Genomic DNA, 23511 nt, shown 5'->3' on the forward strand with positions numbered 1-23511 from the left:
CCAGGGAGCGGTGCAGTTCCGCCGACGAACAACAGATGTCTCCAAAACTGAGTTAAATTCCAACAAAGCATAAAAACATTCAAGATTCTGTTTAAAATATACAACGGAAGCATTATGTGCTTAATTTAAAGGTGCGTCTTTACTTCGCGTACAGCTGTATAAAAATACACATTTATCTTGTTAAAAGTTCTTAAAAGTTTGATTCAATTTACACATCTGTTAGTTTTGTCTGTTATATTTGTTTATGTTTATATGAAATAGAGAACCGTCCTAAACCGTCAAATTTACTCCAAGAGCGCATCAGCAACTCATCATAAAAAACAGACAAGTGGTGTTTCACAGACAAACATCAGGATTTTTTCCCCCCCATGTAAAATTTGCCATTTAGATTTATGGTACTTTGTAAATCTAAATGGCAATTTTACCAGTATTTAGCAATTTATACAGAAAAGAACAACAAACAAAACAGACAGGAATCAAAAAATTGAAAACAATTTATTTTAAATTTCAAAACGTTATAAAATGGACAGATAACCTGAAGCAGTCTTATGATGGTATCCCTCAAAAGGACAACAACAAATTAAAAGGCTGTGTGTTGAATCAAAAGTACAAATAAATTCAAATAAAAAAGTTCAAGGAAACATCTGGTTTGGTAAACAAATAGAAAAATTATGTTTTTCCAGCAATGAACAAAAAACCCCCCAAAACATTTGAACGTCTTTTTGATTTGAGTTGTAATTCAGCTACATTGATGTAATAAAGTACAAGACCTTAATTTACCTCAAACAGACAGAAATCGACTTTTAACAGAGCCAACGCGACACAGTAAATGCTTGATATATTTCCTGTTATCATCCAGGTTGCAAAGCAGCAGATTGTTTATTATTGGGGTATGAAGTAGCTGCAGGAAATAAAATGTTTATTGCTGCATCATTATTGAAGCTAATTTTGAAAAAGAACAGCAGGAAGTTGGTCTGTTCCTGTAAGTTTTCATAAGAAGTAGAAACAGATAAATATGGAGCTTTTGGGCTCCCCGGAAAACAGTCTCAGATATGATCCTTCATTTAAATGTACTTTTGATTAACAAAAATCCAGTTACTAATTATTTTAACCCCAAAAATCTGTTGAACAGCCTTAAAAAAACAACAAAAAAAATCGACTACAAAAACAATTTTTTTTTAAACTTTTCCGAATCTTTCCGCACGTTTCATTTTCTTCGCCTGCAGAGAAAAGCAAACAAGAAGAGGCATTATTAAGCATCTGAATTAGTGATTTCTAATGATGAGTGAAACAGTGAGGTTACCTCGACATCGTCTCCTCCAACCGCCGGAGCGCCTGTTAAGATTCCAAACCTCTCCTTTCTCTTTTTCAGCTTTTCATCTTCCACAATCTGAATAAAAACAACAAAAAGCAGTGAAACCCAAGAAGACTGAATGTTGTGAATGAGTAAAACAGTGAGATAAACCGGTTATTAAGGTTTTTGTTTTTTACATTTTTGATGTAATATTATCCAACAGATTCACTTAAACGATCATAGATAAACATCACTTTGGACAGAGGTGTGTAAACTTTCAGATCCACGGAAAATGCTAAACCCAGAGAAGTTTGGAAGTAAATAAGTGTCAGAACTAAGTTTGTCACCTTCTGTGAAACTGATGAGACGTTCATGCCGAATCTTTCCGCTCGTTTCTTCAGAACGTCAACGTTCACCTGAAACGAACACAAATCCATCAGGCAAACAGCAGCAGCTGGAGGAAAAGAGGGAGAGAAAGAAAGAGAAAGAGAGAGGCCAAGAAAGAAAGAATGGAAGGAAGAGTAGAAAAAAGAGATAAGAGAAGAAAAGAAGGAGCAAAAGTAATAAAGAAAAAAATACAAAGGGTGAAAGAAGGAAGAAAGAGAAAGAAATAAAAAAAAAGAAATTGTTGAAGAAGAAAGAGAGAAAGAAAGAATAATTTCAGAAAAACTCACGCCAGCTTTGCTGTTTGCCACAACGCCTGTTCACAAGACAAGAATAAGAAAGAAAATAATCATTTGCCTCCATTAAACTCTCTACTGACCGTGTTTAGTTTCTGATTCAGGAAAATGAAAATGAGACAAAGAGGTTCGTCAAAACTCTCATTAAACAAATCAAGCTGTCTCTTGATTGCTTGATGCTCAGCAATCAAGTGACTCAACAACAGCCACTTGTCCAGTTTTATTGAAAACTCTGAATGGAGAAACCATTCAACCATAACAAGATATCTATGATGATGAAACATCAAGACTGAAAAATGAAAACCAACCAAATCTGTTAAGTAATTTCAATATTAGAGCCCATCAGATTCTGGGTGAAATAGGATTCTCGGACTTCGTTATCTTGGAGATTGTCTTTCGATGACATCTGCTATGAATTAAGACTCTATAAATAAGATGAGGCAAACTGAAGGTGATGCTGTTCTGTTTCTAAAAGACCTTAAGCCGCTGCTTTTATCAGCTGAAACAGTGTTGTCACAAAAAAGTTCAGTTTAGTTTAAATATAATGAATCTTGAGTAAAGGAAACAGTTTTAGTGTTTTCTATGCATTAAGCTACTGGTGAGGATGATGACGTACCTGGAGATGGGCTTGAAGAATCGGAGGGCGTTCCAAACCTGCAGGAAAACAACGGAAAATAAACTTAGCACAACATAAAGAATCATCAATTTCCTTCCTTACAAATACAAACAATGTTGTGACTTTTAGACAATTTAGATGCTCAGCAAGTTTTTTAATGCAACAACATCATCTAAAGAATCTCAGATGAAATTGCTTGTTCCTGTCATTTATTTTAAATTTTCCAAAATCCCAACACTTTGTCTTGTGAAAGAAATGACAGAAAGGAAGAACAAGGTGAATTAGAGGTCAACCTTGCTGCACGTATGGCCTTCTTGCTCTCGGCTGATGCTGGAAGGTTGAAACGCTCAGCTCTTTTCTGTAGTCTCTGCTCAATAAAAGGTAAATATTAAACACATTTTGTTTTCTCTCTTTCACTGAAGGTTTCACTGTGACATACAAACGAGCTGAAATAAAAGTTACAGGAAATTAAACAAGTAGAAGTTTCAATCAGGAGAATATGTCACCCTAGTCCTATGAGATGTTCATATTTCATAGGACTGTTTAGGTGCAGTAACACTCAACAAAATGTTTCCACATTGTCATAATTAGTGTGTAGAATTTTGAGGAAAGAGATTAATTCAATGCGGTTTGGAATTAGGTTGTAATGTAAAAAAATATGGAAAAAGTGAAGCACTGAATACTTTCCAGATGCTTCGCAAATTCAAAATGTTATAAACTTGCATTTCTCCATGCTACTGTAATATTTAGTCAGTTGTACAGAGTCTATCAACAGCATATGTTCACTTATAGAAAAAAGGGGAAAGAAGAAAAGCAGTGTCTAATTTCAAAAATGAAAAAGAAAAGGAATTATTGATCTACTTGAGGTGAAAACCAGTCAGACGTACTTCACTGGCAGATAAGGGAGGGCTTATTTTCACCACCTTCTTCTCAGCAGGCCTGAAAAAAATAAATTAGAATTACTAAAACAGGACCTGCATGTTTTCAAGAAAGTTTTAATAATAAAAAAATAATATAATACAAATAAAAACACATGTTTCTTCCTCATTGTGGAAGGCAAAGTTAATAAAAGCCATTTTGTTTGAACCTATGGAAAATAAGGAAACCAGAACCAAATTAATATTGCCAACTGATTAAAGAAACACTTACGGCTCACTCTCAATCACTTCAGAACCATTGTCCACTTTTATGGTATCAGAGCTCTCCACTTTACCGAAGTCCTGAAAATAAAATGCGAACCTTAATATTTAACAAACTTATAGCACAGCAGTATGAAATGTGAAGTAAAGGAGCAGTTCTTTTACCACAGAATCCTCAGCCAGCACATCATCAACATCCACATCTTCTTCTGTTGTCCAACATGTGAAAGGAAGACATTTCCAACACAAAAACAGAAATAATATCAAGTTTTTGTGTTGGGATGCCATAGAAGACAGGAAACAGAAGTTAAAATAAGTATTTGCAACTCTTACTGTTAATCTGGTAGATATTGTCTTTCTTACATTTGTCTTTTAAACTTATCGTACTTAAGGTGAATCTTAATTTTTCTATGAGTAACAAACAAAAGGTTTTTTATAATTCTACATCACGAGATTTACTTTAACTCACCCCTCAAAAAATTGAATAGTAATATTGCAATGCCATGTTTTCTAGTTGTAACCCAGTAAACACTTTTGCAGCTGGTAAATATAGGTGTTTGAGCAGTACTCAGCCTCACCGTGCTCCTCCAGGTAGGCCTGGAGTCGGGCGATCAGGTCTCCTTTGTTCCCCTTGGTCTCCAGACCTCGGGCTTCACACTCCTGCCTCAGTTCAGCAAGCTGCACAGCACAAACAAACACAACCCGTTACATTTTCCCTGGTCTTTATCGTTCGTAGTGTAATGAAAAAAAGAAAAAAGTTATATCGAGAAATATAAACTGTAAACAAAAGAAAGCAAAAGAAGAGCAGTAGTAAAGTATATTTCATTGTTCAAAGGAGTGGGTAGAAAAATAAACTTATTTTTACAACCACCCCTTTTACATCAATAGCATCATCCAATAAATTATTATTCATGTTGACCTGGTAATAACAGTCTTTCTTATCCACTGTAAATAAGTTATAGGAGAGATTTTTGCCAGTTTTAAAATCTTCATAACTGGTCAAAAATACTTATACATTAAAAAGACACACAATATATTTTCTTTGCAAGCTTGAAACACAGTTAGGCTGAGATGAGTTGGTATAATATGAGTACAAACTCTACCTTGAGTCATATGACATATATCATATTCTGATTGTAACAAACCTTATAAAAAACAATATAAGCTTTTCTATAATAGTTAACTTGCTAAAACTGCACAAAAACTTAAGTTTTGAATCACAAACACTCTTAAATATGCCAGAAATTTCATAGATATCTATCTATCTATCTATCTATCTATCTATCTATCTATAGATATAAAGTAATTACTTTATATTTCTGAAGCGGTTTAAATAAATGGGAGTGTATTTTTGAAAATGCGTGGAGTTGTATTATGACTAGATCGAGAATATTTATTAATATTGATGTTTATCTCGGAGTTTAATTGTTTAGACTCCAAGAAAAATATTGCGTACTTTGGTACCGTCAAATTTAATTAATTTGAATCAGTGTACTTGTACATTTATTCGTCTCCTGCCGGGCTAACGGAGCTAGCTGCCGCTCATTGAACACACGCCGGTAGGAGTCCTCGCCCGCGGAGGACCCGTTTATCTCTTTAAAACTATTATTTAGCCGTAACTCCTGGATCTTGTTCGGTAACCAACAGCTGTTCTCCACTAGTAAACCCAACAAATAAAAATAAAATTCATATTTAAAGGCAATACCAACCTTTAATTTGTGCAGCTCTATCACTTCGGCCATCTTTTTCTTGTTGATGTACTACTTCTTCCAATCAAACTGGAGCTGCTCTCCTTCTGAGCTCTTTGAAAGCGTTAAGCGGCTCACAGCGCCCCCTGTTGAACAGATGGATACCCTGCAGATCAATTACGAACAAAGTCATAGCTGGTGATTCAGTTATTGTACATTTCTTTGTTTTAACAAAAAAAAAGTTAGTCATTCAGCTCCATTTGTTAACAAAAGGGAAAAAATAAATAAATAAATTACTTATGCTTAAAAAAAATATTCATGACGTTTGAAGGTCTCAATCTATTGTATGACATTTTAGACATTATAATTTTGGTAAAATGTTTTTGGAAACCTTTTGTTTACAGAAATTTTAGTCAATTCCTCCTTATAGACCTACAGTAACATTCTAAAATTGTTAAAGTCAAAAGATTTGCCGAAAACACGTCAGAAGTTTTTAGATTAAGTTCAGAAATTTTCCAGAAAAATACATGGATATTTCTGCGTTTGCAAAGTCAAAGGTGTCCCAGAAAAAAATCTGAAATTTTAAGACTAACTGAAAAGAATTCTATAAAAAAAAAATAAGGACATTTCTGAGTTTTAAAAGTAAAAAAAAAATTCTAAAAATAAAAATAAATAAAATTGGAAGTTATTAAACTATCTCAGAAAGAAAAACAAAAAGTGGACTTTTTTTTCTTTTTCAAAAAGAGATTAATCTGAGATTAATGGAAAAGTTTCTGAGTTTTTTCCTAGAAAATGTTGGACTTTTAAAACTCAGAAACTTCATAGATTTTTTTCTAGAAAAGATTTTTGGTGGAGATTTACTCCTCCTGTTTTCATCTAAAATGTCCCTAATACACCACTGTAGTGCAGACTCTTGCAGTTATTTTAAATATTCTAATTAGTTTCCATCTCTGCTTTTGGTAATAAGTGGTTTGCGGCCAGATAAGTTTGTAATGCTTTTGACCAGGGCATTTACCAAACTTTTTTCTTGCAGTGTAATGCTGCCTCGTTTAGCAGTGAAAATGAAAACTATCTACACCAGGAAGTGGAGCGGCATCGGGATAGATTCCTGCAGATGTCAGAAACTGCTCAGCAGAATGACAGGAGCCACACATCTGAGCAGGATTTGGGTTAGGGTTAGGGTTATGCTATGAATGAATACATTGTTTCAAAAGAAGTTTAAACAGGACTGCGGTTTGCCATATGATATGGAGACAATAGAAAGCTTAATATTGTGACTTTAAAGTTTCAGGGTTTGGAACAAAGCCGGATGAATTTAAAGAGTCACAAGTGGCTCAGTAATCCTCATTAACTGTTGCATTCCTTCCATTGTTTTGTTGTTCCTTGAGGTCCTATTATTCTGATTAAATAAAATCAAAAACCTCCTACTTTTTGCCTGAATCTGCAGACGGTCTAATTTTCTCCAAGAAAGAAAGCATGTATTGAAATATAGAGAATTAAGCTTTTCGCTGGCAGTCTGAAGAAAACTTCAGAGTAAATCTGGGCACAATTAGGACTAATCTGAGACAAAAAGTGGGTCAGACAACTTCAGAGGAAAAGATTTTACAGTCTACTGGTATGCATGCGAGGAAAATTCTCACTTAAACAGACCATTATGTATGTTTATATCCATCTATTTATGTAATAATTACATAACTGCTTATTATTGTGAAACGAAATATTGTGATTTTTTTTTCATCAAGAAAGCAATCCAAAAGAAGCCTCATATATATTTTCATGTTTTTCTGTGTTATAGTCACATATTACATGGATTTCATCAGTTGGACAAATAAAAATAACTTATTATGGTGAAGTGGAAATAAATATTTTATGTAGATAAAAATCTGTAGCAGACAAATGATGTATTCAGATTGCAGGAATCATTTGTAGAGCTACTTTTCACTACAAATGAAAAGTAGCTCTTTTCATGTGTCTCCCTTAAAAACAAAACTTTTTCAAAGTTTTGAAACTCAGTTTTTCAAAATAAAAAACTGATTTAAGTTTCTTTAAATCAAGGCTAAATTTCCACCTGTTCAGACCTGCATTTAATTAATAATAACTGGAACATTGATTAATTATATTTAATGGATATTTGCTTGATGGTTTTCAGAATCAGAATCAAAAATGCTTTTATTGTTATTGTGCACACATACAACATTAGTTCCAGTAAAGTCCATCCAAAGATGATGACAGAGCAGCAAATCACTGCAAAAAAAATGTTCAAAATAAAAATATAAAAAATATATATATCACCAGTATTTTTGGCCCAGTTTCTAGTGCAAAGATCATAGTTCAGTTTAAATAAGACAAAACTAACTTACTAATTTTTCAGAGAGATATAAGAACTTGTCAATAATTAACTAAAATTGATAAAAAACAATTGGTACCAGAGGCAGATTATTTCACTTATAACATTGGAAAAATATCACAAGTGAAATAATTTGCCAGTGGCAATAGTATGTTTTCATCACTATTAAGAAATTATTCAAAATAAACTCTTATATTTTGCTGAAAAGTTACTTGTAAAATAGTCCTGTCTTACTTTAAGTGTAGTAAGATATTTGCACTAGAATAGACTAGAAATTAGATCAAGAATACTTGGTGAGATTTTGTGTTTTTGCAGTGTAATCGATTCACAATGAAACAAAGTGTAAATCTAGAGGGGAGGAGCAGCAGGAAGGCAGGTGCTTCTGCAGCTAAAACCTCAGAGTTTATAAAGGCCGTCTTTCTCTGCCTCCTGATTCCACAGGGGCCGTTTCACAGGGGACGAGACGATGTGGATGTCTGCTCTGCTGCTGGTGCTTCTGACTTTAACTTCACAGACCTTGGCAAGTGAGTACAGAAAATCATTTATTTTTTAAATTTATCTGGAATAAAACAAAATGTTGCATGAAACAAGATGCTGGGTTGCACAAATCAAACCAGAAGGTCAATCTTTCTAACAGATCAAAGCGGTTTGTGAAATATCTACACTAAATGTAATTTACCAGCCAGCAAACTTAACTGGTCACAAAAGAGGCTTAGATGTAAATTATTTACCACTTCATGCTGCTGGATGAGCATAAAAAAGTTAAATAAATGAGAAAAAGCATTTATTTACCTTGTAAAATCACCAAATTTCACAAAACTACTAACAAGTGATAAGCTTATTTTAAGAAAATAATTTCTTGATATTGATGAAAAAGTCTTTGTTTCGTTGGAAGATCATTTAATTTAAAACAATAAAATTTTCCCATAAGTAAAATAATCTGAATTAGTAGGAACTAGTAATTTTTAAAATCACTATCAAGAAATTATTGGCTTAAACAAGTCTCTATTTCTTGCTGAAAAGTTACTTATACATTGGTTTTTTTCAATCTTCCCTAAAAACTGGACCAGATTTACTTGACAAGTTGTACAATACAAATTAGAGAGAAGTAGAAGAAGAAATTGTCCTCCAACAGCCTATGTGTAGAGCTGTGCAGAAATAACTCAGAATAATCTAAACCGTCAGCATGAGGCACCACAAATTCATCCCAACTCATTAGAAAAAGCAAAACAATTTTGAATGACTTTCAGGAAGAAATATTATTGCTACTTTCTCAGGTTTGCAATGTTGTGTCTGAATGATTGGCAAAACCTCTGTATCTGTGAAGGGCTCACACAATCAGTGTGAACATCTGGAAAAAAACTAAATATCCACACAAAAACACTTCATAACAACAGAGAAGCACAGCGGCTGAGGGGTGATGATGCGGGCTCTGTCTGTAGCCACATGACCTGAGAACGCTGTATTCTAGACTTTGGGGTAAAAGCACATCACAGCAGTAAATCTAGCAAAAATGAAGTCTTGAAACGGTCTAGTCAAAGTAAAGACTTGCATCTGATAGAAATGCTGCCCTGTTTGTTTTCCACCCTTGTCCAAATGTAATGTTTGTTACTTGTTTCACAATTGGTGACTCTGTGACACTTTTATGATGCTTTATTTAATGTTTTTATGATGTAAAGCATAAAAACTTTATGCAATAGCTAAACTAACTTGAGCTACCTTGTTGCTGAAATGTTATGTAAAACAGTACAAATAAACTTGATTTATTCATTTCTTGATAGATCTGTTAGAGAAACTGATATTTGCAAAACTAAATGAGTTGAAGTGACTTTTTTTAATTTATGTGTGCTAAAATTTGAATAAAGTCATATTGAATCATTATTGCTTTAATTTGGCCTTTTTAAAAAAATATCTCTGAACAAAACTTTCAAACATGCTGAATAAAAGCTGATTTCTGCTGAGTTGTTCCACTCGTCCCTCTTGTTCCTTAATCCTAATCAAATGTTTGATTTAGACAGGATTCTGTTTCCAGGCTGGATATTTCATCCTAAATCTGCCCTCAGACACTGTTAATCTGTAATCTAATCCCACACACACCCAGATTAGCATCACATGAGAGAGATTGGTACCACAAGTTTTCACTGTTGGCTTAAAATAAAACATTCCAGACTCACTTTATGCAAAGTTGGTTAAAAAGCTCAATAAAATGAAGGAGATTTGAATAAATCATCCACAGTTTATTGATCGGAGGATTGATTCTTCATGTTTCAGAGGCTAAAAATCGTTTCACTCGCTACCCATCATGGAACGATAAAATGTACCCGATCTGGAAAGCAGGTGACCCGAGATTTGAAGACTCCTGGAAAGGTCAGTGTGCTGAACAGTCCCAGATGTTTGTCAGCCACATCTGCAGGACTGATGGAGAAATATTTCTGATTTTCTACCTGTTCAGGTGGAAAGGTGATCTTCAATGTTAGGAACGATTCACCAACCCTGACTGGAGCCAAAGTCACGTTCACCATCGAACTGGAGTTCCCCCACAACCAGGAAGTTCTGCCTGATGGGAGCGTGGTCTGGGCTGAAGACTGTGTAGTCAATGGTAGCACACACACACGCACACGTGTGCACATGCAAACACACGCATACACACACACACACACACGACACATGCACACACACACTTATTGAGCTTTTTGATTCAAGACAAAACAAATTATTTTTTTGTACAATCTGTAATCCAAGGGTGTACAAATTTTTTGAGTCAAAAATATTTGACACTCGAGTGCCAAAAAAAGAAAGAAAGAAAAGCTGTTGAAGGGAAGTGGATAGTTTTGAAATGCAAACTCCAGATATTGCATACTTCTCTCATAATTATGTTTTTCAAGAAATAAACAAATAAAATCTGAAATAACGTTTCACCTTCAAATTATGTTGGTAAAATTCACTCGTAGATGCAGTAAATCTTCAGATAAAATGGACGAGTTGGGGCTCAATTTGCTCCACATCCAGACCACTGATGGGGATTTGCTGGGTGTCATGTCTGGAGAGGCCACCAGAGGGCGTAAGGCTCGAGTCATGAAGAACAAATTAATGGGTTTAATCATAGATATAATTTTTAAAAAATGCTGATTTGATTGATAAAACAATATTTAAGCACATGACTGTTTTTGAAGGTTCTTTTTTAGACATGTAGTCTAAATAATAAGAGCATATTTAGACAACCATCTTTTATTTTCTTCTTACAGGAACAAAATATTTTAAGTCAGAACCAGTTCATCCAACAAAGGACGCAGACTGGGAAGCTGTTTTTCCAGATGGGACACCAGTAAAGGATGACAAGAAGCCCCCTTATGTGTTTGTGTGGAAAACTTGGGGTGAGTGGAGCTCTATTGAACATATAGATGAACCACTGGAAAAAGATCAGTTTGTATTTATTCTACATATCCCCAAAAACAAGCACAATCAAGCATAACTCCGTCAGGTTAAAGTTGATGAGCAGATGAGGCTCTGCTGATGGATTTCTGTGTTTCTGCCGGTTTGCAGGTCAGTACTGGCAGGTAGCAGACGGGCCCTGCTCCTCTCTGACCATCAGTACGGATGACATCCCACTGGGCTCCTACACCATGGACATTGTCATCTATCACTACCGCAGCAAAGAAAAGTTTATTCCTCTGGGATATGCTTCTACGCAGTTTTCCATCACTGGTAAGTTTGGAGCTGAACAAAAAGTCACAAGCAGAAGAATCTGGCAGTGGCAGTAAGACTACATACAGGTCTAATCAAAGGTTCATTTACTCTCATCATAGACATGAACCTTGTGTTTATTTTGAGTTGTTGATGAATCTGACTTTAAATGATTGGGTTCAAATGTCAGAATCCAGGCTGGATTTGTAGAGTTGATTGAAATTGGTTTGTTTATTGTCTTTTCAGGAAAGTTCACCGATTTCTAATATATTTGGGTTTAGAAACTGGTTTTAATGTGTCTTTGTTAGAATGTTAGAAAACCCACAAGATTGATCAGAATGTTTAAGAACCAGTCAAAGTCCACCAACACGCAATATTATCATGAACTGGGAACTGTGTCCACAAAGAAAGGAAGTTCAATTTCAACATGGACAAAGACGAAATTAACAACTTAGATCAGGGATGCACCGAAGTGAAAATGTAGGCCAGTATTGATATCTGATAATAATAATTGAATTAGAACTGATATATTTATCTATACACATACAGCTGTACAATTTGAATTTATCTTGCCAAATGACTGTCTCAATTAACCCAATGAAGCTGATTATGAGTTGATGAATTGATTAATCAGATTAATCATGAGAAATCGATTATAAATATAATTATCAACTAATTTATTAATTGATTAATCATTTACTGGAGTATATCAACACAAACAAGATAAACTGCAGAAAGAACAGCACACTCAGAGCAGTAATGAAGAAAAAACATTTTGCTTTTAAGAGGTAAAAAAACTTATTTGCACCCAGAACTCCTCAAGTGGCAGTTTTAGCTTGTTAAATTTAGCAAAAGAAACATGTACATGCAGTTATCTAATTATTAATTGGTTAATCCCAAAAAATGTCTATTTCTATCATTGCTTAAAGTGAATAAATGAAAAACCTGCAGAATGTGTCAATTTTTTTGCAGATTAATTGATCAGAATCGATTAATCATAGATTAACCGATTACTAAGCTGATCATCAGTTTGAAATGTCTGATCTCCTCAGATCAGATCCCCTTCGCCGTCTCCCTGGACCAAGTCAATGACATCGTGGCTGGAGACATGCGCTTCGTGCAGAACCGAGCCATCGCCTTCACCGTGACCCTCCATGACCCCAGCCAGTACCTTGGCAACGCAGACATCACCTTCAACTGGGACTTTGGCGATGAAAGTGGGGCGCTCATATCCAGAGAGATGACCGTCACTCACACATACATCAGCTCTGGATCGTTCAAACCCCAGGTGGTCATCCAGGCGGTCATCCCTGATAAGGCCTGTGACCCACCATCCGACCCCCCGACCTCCACCATCGGACCGGCTGCCGTCCAGGCAACCACAGGTCAGGAACCGATGCTGCTAGTTCATGTAATTCATATGGGTAATTCCATCATCCATCCATCCATCCATCCATCCATCCCATCCATCCATCCATCCATCCATCCATCCATCCATCCATCCATCCATCCATCCATCATCATCCATCCATCCATCATCCATCCATCCATCCATCCATCCATCCATCCATCCATCCATCATCCATCCATCCATCCATCATCCATCCTCATCCATCCATCATCCATCATCCATCCATCCATCCATCCATCCATCCATCCATCCATTGTCCATCATCTATCCATCCATCCATGCATGCATCCATCCATTTCCATGCATCCATCCATCCATCCATCCATCCATCCATCCATGCATCCATCCATCCATCCATCCATCCATCCATCCATCCATCCATCCATCCATCCATCCATCCATCCATCCATCCATCCATCCATCCATCCATCCAGTTTTAAATTTTTTTAATCTACTAAAATGTGCAATCTCAGGCTGAAATGTATTTTTCATTATATTGAACATAAAACTGAAATTTGATTTATTCATTGAACCAGTTTAATTTCCAAATAGTGCCCTGGAATGAAAACATGAGGTTTGTTAGTGTATCAATAATGTTATGTTTTTAGTGATTATTGTTTTCGTCTATAGAAAATGCAAACTAATTCAACAACTCTCTGTGTGTGAAGTGAAAACTCCCGATCTGGTCTCTGCTGTTCCCATGCTGGTTTCCACCAACCCAGCTCATTTGAACATCAACATGGTTCTCTCAGACACTGAGGAGGACAACGCTGAGGGAGAAGCCTCCACTGCCTCCATGGTTCAGGCTGACCAGGAAGCTGCAGTAGCAAAGACTCTGCCCCCAATAAACAAACTCCAAACAGGAAGCAAGATGGCGGCAGGTAAGTTACCACGATCTGCATGTAGCTAAAACTGGAGAGAAAAAATTCCTGATCTCTGATCCGTCCGTCCGTCCGTCCGTCCGTCCGTCCGTCCGTGTCCGTCCGTCCATCCATCCATCCATCCATCCATCCATCCATCCATCCGTCCATCCAAATATAAAAGAAAAAATCTCTACAGACAATGTTTGATTCCTGCTTAAACTCTTAAAAATGTAATCTAAAATGATCTCCTTTCTTGTAAGAAATACAATTTTGGGTATTTTGGAGTTAAATAAATACCTATACATTTTTTGAGTAAGTACTCATAAAAGAAAAAGAAGCTAATTGTTCTGTTTGTTTGTGGCCAGACGGAAAGAAAACAGTGAGGCTGTCAGGACGAGTTGCAGCCATTGTTGTTGCTAAGAGGGAAGCAGAGGATAAACCATCTGATGATGACTGTGTGATATATAGATATGGTTCTTTCTGCACTGGCATTGAAATTTTTGGTAAGTTATTTTGAAACATCCCCTGAAATAACATAAAAATAAATCACGTTTTTATGTTGTTTCAGTTTGAAATGACCATAAATGATACTCATCGCTTATTTTTTTTCCAGAGGGCATTGAAAAAGTAGAGATTGTGCAAATGGAAAATGTTCTCATGACAACACCTCGAAAAGACACAAATGTTTTAGACATTACTGTGACCTGCCAAGGAAGGTGTGTACTGGCGTGCCATAATTTAGGGTCAGGAATGAACGTGGATTTAACTTCAAGAAAGTTTTCATTTATTGGGTTTTCTTCATCCCAGTCATCCCAAAGAGGTCTGCAGTGTGATTCTGGACTCAGACTGCCTGAAGCCGATTCACATAGCGTGCAACCTGGTGGAGCCCTCTAAGGAGTGCCAGTTGGTGTTGCGTCACTTCTTTAACTCCTCTGGGGACTACTGCATCAACGTTTCCATGGCAAATGATGTCAGTTTAGCTGCTGCCACTGCCAGATTCACAGTTGACTTGAGTATGTAACAAACCTGCAATGTGCCAGCAAATAAGAGGCTCTGTCAGATTTCTTGATCATGGAAACTCTTTTGCAGGCTCAGGTTTGTCTTCCTCCGGCACCATCGTCATGCTGTTGGGTGTCCTGGTTCTCATTCTCACAGTGGGGATTGTTGGATACTCCTACAAGTAGGAACTGTCACCTTCAACATCTTCTCTTGCTCAAACTTTCCACAGTGATTTTTATCAAGTATCCCAGATTTACATCCAGAGCGTCTTTAATTTGCATGGATAAGAACATATTCAAATTAGACATATTTCCATCTTCCTCAGTACTGCAAACAGGCCTCCTTCATTGTAACAGCTGGCCTGGAAGGCCTTTTGCTGCAAACTATCAGCTCACATCTGCTTCCTTGTATCTAAATATTGGAAGCTGAGTCTCAGGGTTGCTCACTTCCTGTTCAATTTTAAACTGGATCTCTGTATTGCTAGGGATGACAAGAACAGCTGAACTCTGTGACTCTGCAAAATGGTTTTTCATACTTTTAACTCATTTTGAATACGGTGTACAAATGCAACATGGCTAACAGCCACTCAAATGCTAGAAACAAAGCTACTGTTAACAGCTAATGTCTGGCTAATAGCAAATATGTTGCTAATGGCTATTGTGTTGCTAACAGCTAATGCATGGCTAAAGCTAGTGTGTGACTGAAAGGAAATGTTTTACCACAACTTAATGTATTACAAACTGCAAATGTGTCGCTTATACCTAATATGTTGCTAACATGTTGCCAATGTGCAAAGAGCAAATGCTCTTTGCACATTGGCAATAGATAGCCGCTAGCAATAAATATATTGCTAGCGGCTAACACCTAGGGTGATAGCATCAAGTCTACTGCTAACAGCTAATATTTAAAGCTAATATTTAGTTAAAAGTTATAGTTAAGCTAACAGTGAATGTTTTGCCGCTAGTTGGTGTTGCAAACAGCTAATGATAGATGTTTACCTTATTATAAATATTTTTATTTTAACTATTGTCTGTAAAATGAAGAAATGTTAACTTGTCTTATTGGGGAGGCTATAATTCAGTATCTCAACATATCAAGAGTACTGACCAACCCATTGATTCTTAATTGTGTGGGTTCTGTTAAATAATTTATAACTTTGAATTACAAAATGATGTCTATTTTTCTGCTTTGCACAGGCGTCTTAGACCCTACCATCCTTTAAAGGAAGCTGCATCTGAAGGCCCACAGCTCAGTGGGGTTCGCAGCAGCTATGCAGCTTCGACGCTCTGGAACTCCCTAAACAGACCAGGAGCCATCGATAACAGCCCTCTGCTGCAGGACAGGCCGCTGTAAATCCCTAGCATCAGTCAAATAAAGCCCTTGGGATGCATTTTATACTTTTTTTCCCAAAATATAGGCCTCATAAATATAAAATAATTATTGTTAAATCAAGTAGTTTTTTTCTTTTTTTAGATATGCTGATTCTTTTTTTTACTGTCTTAAAACAAGTGTGAACAAAACTTCTTGGACTTGAACAAAACTGGATTTTGATGTTTTAATTAAATGTCTAAAATGTTTATGTGTTTGCAAGTTAATTATAGATACCTAAAAAATAGAGTATACATGCAATATGTTGGATAATTTTAATCACTTTGAATCGACTCACCAGGTGCCTCCCTTCATCAACACACCTGGATCAAATGGCTCATCAGCGTTTCTGAGATCTGCAATGGGTTGGTACCAAACCAGTCATGTGATTAAGGTGTGCAGAAGTGGGTTGCTTCTCAAAATTGTTACAGTAGATCTGGATGTTTTGATTTGGGCACCACATGTTTAGATAAATAATCAGACACACAACTTTTCACATCACAGAGATTTTATTCAGAACAAAGCCAAACTTCACAACTTCAGGAGTTTTATTCAAAAAGCAAATCCAATACTTTGATGGACAAACATCTCTGGTTTGAATGCATTTAAGAATTTGTTGTGATCGAATATTTCCTGCTCAACTTCTCTGTGGTTCTTTTAATACTCTTCTCCTTCCTCCTCTCCCTCACCCTCAATGGAGTCGACTCCAACCTCCTCGTAATCCTTCTCCAGAGCTGCCATGTCCTCCCTGGCCTCGGAGAACTCTCCCTCCTCCATTCCCTCACCCACATACCAGTGGACGAATGCACGCTTGGCGTACATCAGGTCGAACTTGTGATCCAGCCGAGCCCAGGCCTCTGCAATAGCAGTGGTGTTGCTCAGCATGCACACAGCCCTCTGGACCTTGGCGAGGTCACCACCAGGAACCACAGTTGGTGGCTGGTAGTTGATGCCAACCTTGAAACCAGTGGGACACCAGTCCACAAACTGGATGGTGCGTTTGGTTTTGATGGTGGCAATAGCAGCATTGACGTCCTTGGGCACCACATCACCACGGAAAAGCAAGCAGCAGGCCATGTACTTGCCATGGCGAGGGTCACATTTCACCATCTGATTGGCCGGCTCGAAGCAGGCGTTTGTGATCTCGGCCACTGAGAGCTGCTCATGGTAAGCCTTCTCTGCAGAGATCACCGGGGCGTAGGTGGCCAGAGGGAAGTGGATACGAGGGTATGGTACCAAGTTGGTCTGGAACTCAGTCAGATCAACATTCAGGGCACCATCAAAACGGAGAGACGCAGTGATGGAGGACACGATCTGGCTGATCAGCCTGTTCAGGTTGGTGTAGGTGGGGCGTTCGATGTCGAGGTTCCTGCGGCAGATATCGTAGATGGCCTCGTTGTCCACCATGAAGGCACAGTCTGAGTGCTCCAGGGTGGTGTGGGTGGTCAGGATGGAGTTGTAGGGCTCCACAACAGCAGTGGACACCTGGGGAGCTGGGTAGATGGAGAACTCCAGCTTGGACTTCTTTCCGTAGTCGACGGAGAGACGCTCCATCAGCAGGGAGGTGAAACCAGAACCGGTTCCTCCACCGAAGCTGTGGAAAACCAGGAAGCCCTGCAGGCCTGTGCACTGGTCAGCCTGAGGATGAAGATGGAAACCAAAATCAATTGCTGACTGATAATTCAAAGACAAATTTGGAAATTAGCGGCGCTAAGTTTACCCACCAGTTTCCGAATCCTGTCCAGAACCAGGTCGATGATCTCTTTGCCAATGGTGTAGTGTCCTCTGGCGTAGTTGTTAGCAGCATCTTCCTTCCCAGTGATCAGCTGTTCAGGGTGGAACAGCTGGCGGTAGGTCCCAGTGCGAACCTCATCTGAGCAGAAAAATTAAACTTAATTTAGGTTTACAGATTTTTCACATTAAACACCAAGTTTATTTGTATGGCAGAAGTGATCTTGCTTACCGATGACAGTGGGCTCCAGGTCTACAAAAACGGCTCTGGGGACGTGCTTCCCTGCTCCGGTCTCGCTGAAGAAGGTGTTGAAGGAGTCGTCTCCTCCTCCAAGAGTCTTGTCACTGGGCATCTGCCCGTCCGGCTGGATGCCATGCTCCAGGCAGTAGAGCTCCCAGCAGGCGTTGCCGATCTGAACACCGGCCTGACCGACGTGGATGGAGATGCACTCACGCTATGGAGTAAAGGGCAAGGAAAAAGATTTATCAATTTAGATTAAACCAATACAGTCTTTTGCACATTAACACATCCGAGTTCTGGAGACATTTAAGTGCTCCCCCTGTCTGTTAGGACTAGGTACTGCAGCAGCAGGAGGCACCACCCTGCACCACAATTGGCAGGGGATTCAGAATGCCTGCCAGCAGAAGCCCCCTCTCTTGTCTTTGATCTGCTTTTTTTCATGCTCAGGCCTTTTTCTCCAACTCTTGCACCCAGTTTACAAGAATAAGCACACATGCAAATGAATGCATGCAAATCACAGGCGCAGACACTGTGAGTCTGGAATATTCCACTTGATCTCCTTGGAGATGCACAATCACAGCGGATGCTTGAACACAAAATGAAAAGAATAAAAAACAGACCTTCCCCTTGAAATCTGTTATATAATTCAAGTTTATTTAATCAGGTTGTTTGCAGTAAGAATGTAAATGTAATTAAAACTATGCTGTCATTTGAAATTAAGCTTAGAATAATATGAATCATTTATTTTTCATAGATTATATATTGGGTCCCGTTAATAAAAAAAAAAAAAAGAAAGAAATCTTCGTGCATCCATCCATATCCAGTACAAACTGCCCCTCCCTGCCTTTATGAGAAACGTGTAAATATTCATATTCCAGTTTATAAATAGACCAAATTGGAAAATGTATAACAAAACATGAATAATGAAGTAAACAAGTTTTTTTTAAATTAACATTTTATGCAGATGTATCGCTCTTATTGTGCGTCTAAATGCCCCCAGTCATGCATTGTTCTCATCTCCAAACAATGACAATCACACTGTGGCACAACTGCGCACCGGCCTGTGCATCATTTATATAATCTGACAGCTTCCTTTCATTCAAAAAGTCATTAAGACATACAGTAAACATCTAGATTAGAATAAAACATCCCCACGTGTTAAAAGCTTTACGCATCGAAAGAAGAAAATCCTTCCCGACGTCGTGTGACAGCCGAGACGCCGGCTGGCGCTGAATCCTGACCAATTTCTGCCTCACAAATTCCTCCGGTCGAGATTCATTGACCACAAATAATCAAAAAACTCACCATTTTTCCGTCTGAGGTTCAAAGAGGAAGAGGAGAAGGAGAAAATGCCCAGAAGGAGGCTTTGTAAAAACGGGGTGTTTGCGTTGCGTGTTGTACCCAACGGGGTCGATGCAACAACTGCTGAATGGGAGGGAGGCGCAGGCGGATTTATGCAGGCAGGGCAGCGGATTTGCTCCTGTGCTGAGTGGAAAAAAACACGATTCTACCGCCGCCATTTGGTGATGCTGCGCAGATCAGACTGCAGGATAACTCAGGATTTTTAAAAAGCAAAAATGTAAACAGATTAATCTCAGTAATAATAATTTTATTTTGTGATTTATTTTCACTGTGTCATATGGTGCTTATATGCAATAGTTTTGACGTGATGGATGAGTTCAGAGGACGCTCATTTATTATCTGTGCACCAGCATCCGTCTGGGTGTGGCATCTTCCCACAGCAGTTCAGACAATGAGCTTCAGACGTCCCTGCACAAGCTGACGTCTGCAGAGGGTTCATGTTGCAGAGACCTGCTGTGATGTGTCAGTCCGGCATAGCAGCTTCTTGCCTCTTCTGCCTCTTTGTCCCAGATCCTCTGCAATGATGTCATCCATCCATTGGGGTGATCACGTGGCTGTCCTGCTGTTCAGCAGCATAGAGGCTGGGTCCATGCAGCTTCTGGCCTGTTCAAGGAACTGAAACTGCCTGAAAAGCAGTTATCAGAAATAGCGCCTGGAAGGGCAAATGGCTGTGAGGGATCTACAGCATTAAATGCTGTTGTTGGAAACCATTTCTTCAGGCAGAAATCTGAATCTCAATGTAGGGTTTCTTTTTCTGTCCTACAACAAGGGCACTGATGATGTATCACACTCAAAATGACAGGAAAGAGCTGTGGCTGTGAGCCAGGACTGTTTGAGAACATTTCTATCTCCTCCTCCTTCTCTCCGTTTCCTCCTCTCTCCCCAGCAGCTGTGAAACAGGGAGGGTCAAAGCAGCTGCTCAGCACGAACAGAGAGGAGGATGGGAATGCTGGGGATGGGAGTGGTCCTTCGTGGCATGACTGCATTGCATCGATGCAAACTGAGAACCCAACACCCAACAATGTGACAGAGCATATTCTCCGTCTGTCGCAGAGTGCTTCCTGTATGAGTGTGAAAAAAAAAAACAGAACTATCAAATGAAAATGGTTATAAACTATTTTAAGTCTGTTAACTTCCTGGATCTGATGACTCACTGACATAAGAATAAAAAAATACATCTGCACATGTAATAAAAGTTTATATCCTTTTTCTGAATGTCTGCACCACTTTGCAATGAGAAACTCAAATTTCTGCTTACTCTTCTTTGAAAAATAATAGGTTTATTACAAAAAAGAAGCATTTTTTCAAGTTTGGTCTTTGACTGAGCCATGCATTAATATGCTTTTATCAGAACCAGTCTCCAGTAGGTCTGACCATGAGGGAACTGGCCACTGGGAACACTGGGACACTTACTGGTGGCCTGGCCGCTTTGGGGCAGAACACAAGGTCCAGTTCAGGTTACACTTAATAAAAAACAATCCATGCCGCTCATGTAATTTGCTTATGATAATGAGCATCATGACAGTTTTCTGGAGTTGACATTCTAACTTTTCTCAAGACAGGTCTGAACTTAGCTATTGGAAAATACATGTTGGTGGCATTATTCTTGTTGTATGATGTCCTCATTCTCTAACAAGATTGATCCTTTACGCTATTAATCATAAATATTATTTGTACTGTATTTTGGAAAATATCTGAACTAACATTGTTGCTTTTTGTTTTGCTGATCTTCCATCTCTAATTAAAACAGGACAACCAGACTTTCCCAACATGCCTTGAAGCTGAGTGGATACAACATCGGCTGAAAGTGAAAGCGGATTGGCTGTAAGCACTCTGCTCTGACACATTAGTCAAAGATCAGAACTTGAATCGGTTTCTGTTTTCAGGTAGTGAAACTCACACATTCATTGTGACTGAGTGAATGTCACAATGAGGAATGAAATGGAGCAGAATCAGCTGGACCCAGAAACTTTCTCCTGTTCCATCTGTCTGGATCTTCTGAAGGATCCGGTGGCGATTCCCTGTGGACACAGCTACTGTATGAACTGTATTACAAACTTCTGGGATGGAGGTGAGACCAAGAAAAGCTACCACTGTCCTCAATGCAGGAGAAGCTTCACACAGAGGCCTGACCTGGAGAAAAACACCATCCTAGCAGCTTTAGTGGAGCAGCTGAAGAAGACTGGACTCCAAGCTGCTCCTGCTGATCACCGCTATGCTGGACCTGAAGAGGTGGCCTGTGATTTCTGCACTGGAAGAAAACTGAAGGCCACCAAGTCCTGTTTGGTCTGTCTGGCCTCTTACTGTGAGAAACACATTCAGCCTCATTATGTTGTGGCTCCATTAAAGAAACACAAGCTGGTGGAGCCGAACAAGAACCTCCAGGAGAACATCTGCTCTCGTCACGATGAGGTGATGAAGATGTTCTGCCGCACTGATCAGAAGTGTATCTGTTATCTCTGCTCTGTGGATGAACATAAAGGTCATGACACAGTGACAGCTGCAGCAGAAAGGACTGAGAGGCAGAGAGAGCTGGAGGAGAGACGAGGAAACATCCAGCAGATGATCCAGGACCAGGAGAAAGATGTGAAGCTGCTTCAACAGGAGGTGGAGGCCATCAATCGCTCTGCTGATAAAACAGTGGAGGACAGTGAGGAGATCTTCACTGAGCAGTTGCTTACAAGAAAGTTAGTAGAAAAGGTCAGAATAAATGTATATTTGGAAAAAAATGACAAATTTTGGGAATTAGATTGTTTCCGTTCTATGTTTGGTCACAACAGCATCTGGATCTCCGTCTCCGGTCCGGTTCCCTCTAGAGTGGGAGTGTACCTGGATCACAGAGCAGGTATTCTGTCCTTCTACGTCTCTGAAACCATGACTCTGATCCACAGAGGGAAAATCTAAAGTTCTCTGGGCTCTAATACACTTGCTTTAATATTTATTCTGATGTATTTGGATGTTCTGGTTTCGCTTACAAAACCATAGCAACAAACCACATATACATATATATTAATAACGGTTATAACATCACTGGAAAGTGCCTGGTACAAGCATCGCGCCTCGTTCTCTTTCAGTCTCCTAAGATGCATTTTTCTTCAAATATTTTAGATATACTTTTTAAAAATTCTTGCCAATAGGCAGAGGTCCACTGTACACAATTTACAAGGGCAAATATGCACAGAAAATATTCGTGAGGAAAAATTAATTTAAAATGTAAAGAGAATCACCTTTGGCATCTTTGTTTTGCATCAGTGTCACCAATCACTGCAGCATCCATCAGTTTCTGAGCCTTTTGACACCAACCAAAATACATAGAAAGGAAAGTATTTTGTATGCTGCCAAAAAACGCAGCACACAAGAATAAAAACCACATTTCAAAATCCGACTGAAGCTTTGTTGTCACTAGATGTTTGTTGTTAAAAATAGCCCACTAATTGCCCACAGTCAAAGAAGGTCTAGCATGACTCTAACCACTGTTTCATTATTTTGTTGTTAGCAACAAAGGGGCTTAAAGACACGTCAGGCCAAAAAGCGTTTGTGGTCATTGTCTCTGAAAGGTGATAGTTTAGCAAAGATAATAACACCAAACTCCAAGAGAAAGAGCTGCTTTGTCTCATCCATTTTAATGTCACAGCACACCATCCTCATGGGAAGAGCAGATGGGCGTTTCCCTCACAGAGACAAGACATGGAGATCTGGGGAGAGAGAAAGATCACATCCCCCCTGCTCACAGCGCAGCCTCCTAACGGAGCTGCAGTTTAGGCTGGGTCACGTGTTGGCCAGATAAAGGCTCTCTCTGTGTGTGGTTACAAGGCTGTTTCCAGGCAACTCCTTTATTCAGCTTGTAGGAACCGTTAAATCTTAGGAGCAGGGATGGAGGGGGAAGGGTTGGACATCCGCAGCTCTCTGTGGCCTACATCCCTCATGTGTGACAGGGCAGTTTGACCTCTTTTTAATGCAACAAGACTGTAAAGTCTGACCAAACAACAGCAGATTAAATCAGATGTCGACCACATCCGTCATATAAAAACAGGGAGATTTTGCATAACATGTAAATGAAACATGATGTGAATCGGTTTCATAGGATG

At 38.7% G+C, this 23511-nt stretch overlaps 4 protein-coding genes across 6 annotated transcripts; 2 read left to right on the forward strand and 2 right to left on the reverse strand.

Moving 5' to 3' along the window:
• Window positions 1–476: 476 nt before the first annotated feature.
• Window positions 477–5525, reverse strand: sarnp (SAP domain containing ribonucleoprotein). Of its 2 annotated transcripts, none has more exons than XM_055056713.1 (11): window positions 5439–5525; window positions 4308–4407; window positions 3895–3938; window positions 3740–3810; window positions 3478–3529; window positions 2884–2957; window positions 2591–2628; window positions 1969–1994; window positions 1642–1710; window positions 1304–1390; window positions 477–1220 (listed from the first exon to the last, which is right to left on the reverse strand). In XM_055056713.1, exons 1-11 carry the CDS (start codon window positions 5469–5471, stop codon window positions 1179–1181), a joined length of 636 nt encoding a protein of 211 aa, XP_054912688.1. In that variant the 5' UTR covers window positions 5472–5525; the 3' UTR covers window positions 477–1178. The 2 variants fall into 2 exon arrangements, with proteins under 2 accessions (XP_054912688.1, XP_054912687.1); XM_055056712.1 differs by having other exon boundaries at window positions 2884–2960.
• A 2677-nt stretch (window positions 5526–8202) lies between these two features.
• Window positions 8203–16298, forward strand: pmelb (premelanosome protein b). Of its 2 annotated transcripts, none has more exons than XM_055056702.1 (12): window positions 8203–8288; window positions 10036–10131; window positions 10217–10363; window positions 11010–11138; window positions 11308–11469; window positions 12501–12833; window positions 13528–13740; window positions 14088–14225; window positions 14336–14438; window positions 14530–14735; window positions 14812–14902; window positions 15918–16298. In XM_055056702.1, the coding sequence occupies exons 1-12, from the start codon at window positions 8231–8233 to the stop codon at window positions 16072–16074; spliced, it is 1833 nt and encodes a 610-aa protein (XP_054912677.1). In that variant the 5' UTR covers window positions 8203–8230; the 3' UTR covers window positions 16075–16298. The 2 variants fall into 2 exon arrangements, with proteins under 2 accessions (XP_054912677.1, XP_054912678.1); XM_055056703.1 differs by having other exon boundaries at window positions 13582–13740.
• A 281-nt stretch (window positions 16299–16579) lies between these two features.
• LOC129376985 (tubulin alpha-1B chain-like) lies at window positions 16580–19511 on the reverse strand. The gene is made up of 4 exons (XM_055056705.1): window positions 19367–19511; window positions 18053–18275; window positions 17814–17962; window positions 16580–17727 (listed from the first exon to the last, which is right to left on the reverse strand). The coding sequence occupies exons 1-4, from the start codon at window positions 19367–19369 to the stop codon at window positions 16747–16749; spliced, it is 1356 nt and encodes a 451-aa protein (XP_054912680.1). The 5' UTR covers window positions 19370–19511; the 3' UTR covers window positions 16580–16746.
• A 1388-nt stretch (window positions 19512–20899) lies between these two features.
• Window positions 20900–22327, forward strand: LOC129377001 (E3 ubiquitin/ISG15 ligase TRIM25-like). The gene is made up of 2 exons (XM_055056727.1): window positions 20900–22110; window positions 22204–22327. Exons 1-2 carry the CDS (start codon window positions 21353–21355, stop codon window positions 22325–22327), a joined length of 882 nt encoding a protein of 293 aa, XP_054912702.1. The 5' UTR covers window positions 20900–21352.
• Window positions 22328–23511: the final 1184 nt, after the last annotated feature.

The sequence above is a fragment of the Poeciliopsis prolifica genome, unplaced genomic scaffold, assembly GCF_027474105.1.
Source record: "Poeciliopsis prolifica strain line A6 unplaced genomic scaffold, Auburn_PproV2 SCAFFOLD046, whole genome shotgun sequence".
Taxonomy (NCBI): Eukaryota; Metazoa; Chordata; class Actinopteri; order Cyprinodontiformes; family Poeciliidae; genus Poeciliopsis; species Poeciliopsis prolifica.

Bases quoted from the DNA above. Each gene is read 5' to 3' on its own strand.
- sarnp (XM_055056712.1), bottom strand. From the start codon at position 5,471: ATGGCCGAAGTGATAGAGCTGCACAAATTAAAG. The intron at 3,939-4,307 runs GTGAGGCTGAGT...GTTGGACAACAG, and splicing joins GGCCTACCTGGAGGAGCACG to AAGAAGATGTGGATGTTGAT. The intron at 1,221-1,303 runs GTAACCTCACTG...TTTTCTCTGCAG, and splicing joins TTGGAGGAGACGATGTCGAG to GCGAAGAAAATGAAACGTGC.
- pmelb (XM_055056702.1), top strand. From the start codon at position 8,231: ATGTGGATGTCTGCTCTGCTGCTGGTGCTTCTGACTTTAACTTCACAG. The intron at 11,470-12,500 runs GTAAGTTTGGAG...TGATCTCCTCAG, and splicing joins TACGCAGTTTTCCATCACTG to ATCAGATCCCCTTCGCCGTC. The intron at 12,834-13,527 runs GTCAGGAACCGA...CTGTGTGTGAAG, and splicing joins TGCCGTCCAGGCAACCACAG to TGAAAACTCCCGATCTGGTC.
- LOC129376985 (XM_055056705.1), bottom strand. The intron at 17,963-18,052 runs GTAAGCAAGATC...TTTTCTGCTCAG, and splicing joins CCTGGAGCCCACTGTCATCG to ATGAGGTTCGCACTGGGACC. The intron at 17,728-17,813 runs GTGGGTAAACTT...CTTCATCCTCAG, and splicing joins TGGACAGGATTCGGAAACTG to GCTGACCAGTGCACAGGCCT.
- LOC129377001 (XM_055056727.1), top strand. From the start codon at position 21,353: ATGAGGAATGAAATGGAGCAGAATCAGCTGGACCCAGAAACTTTCTCC. The intron at 22,111-22,203 runs GTTAGTAGAAAA...TGGTCACAACAG, and splicing joins GAGCAGTTGCTTACAAGAAA to CATCTGGATCTCCGTCTCCG.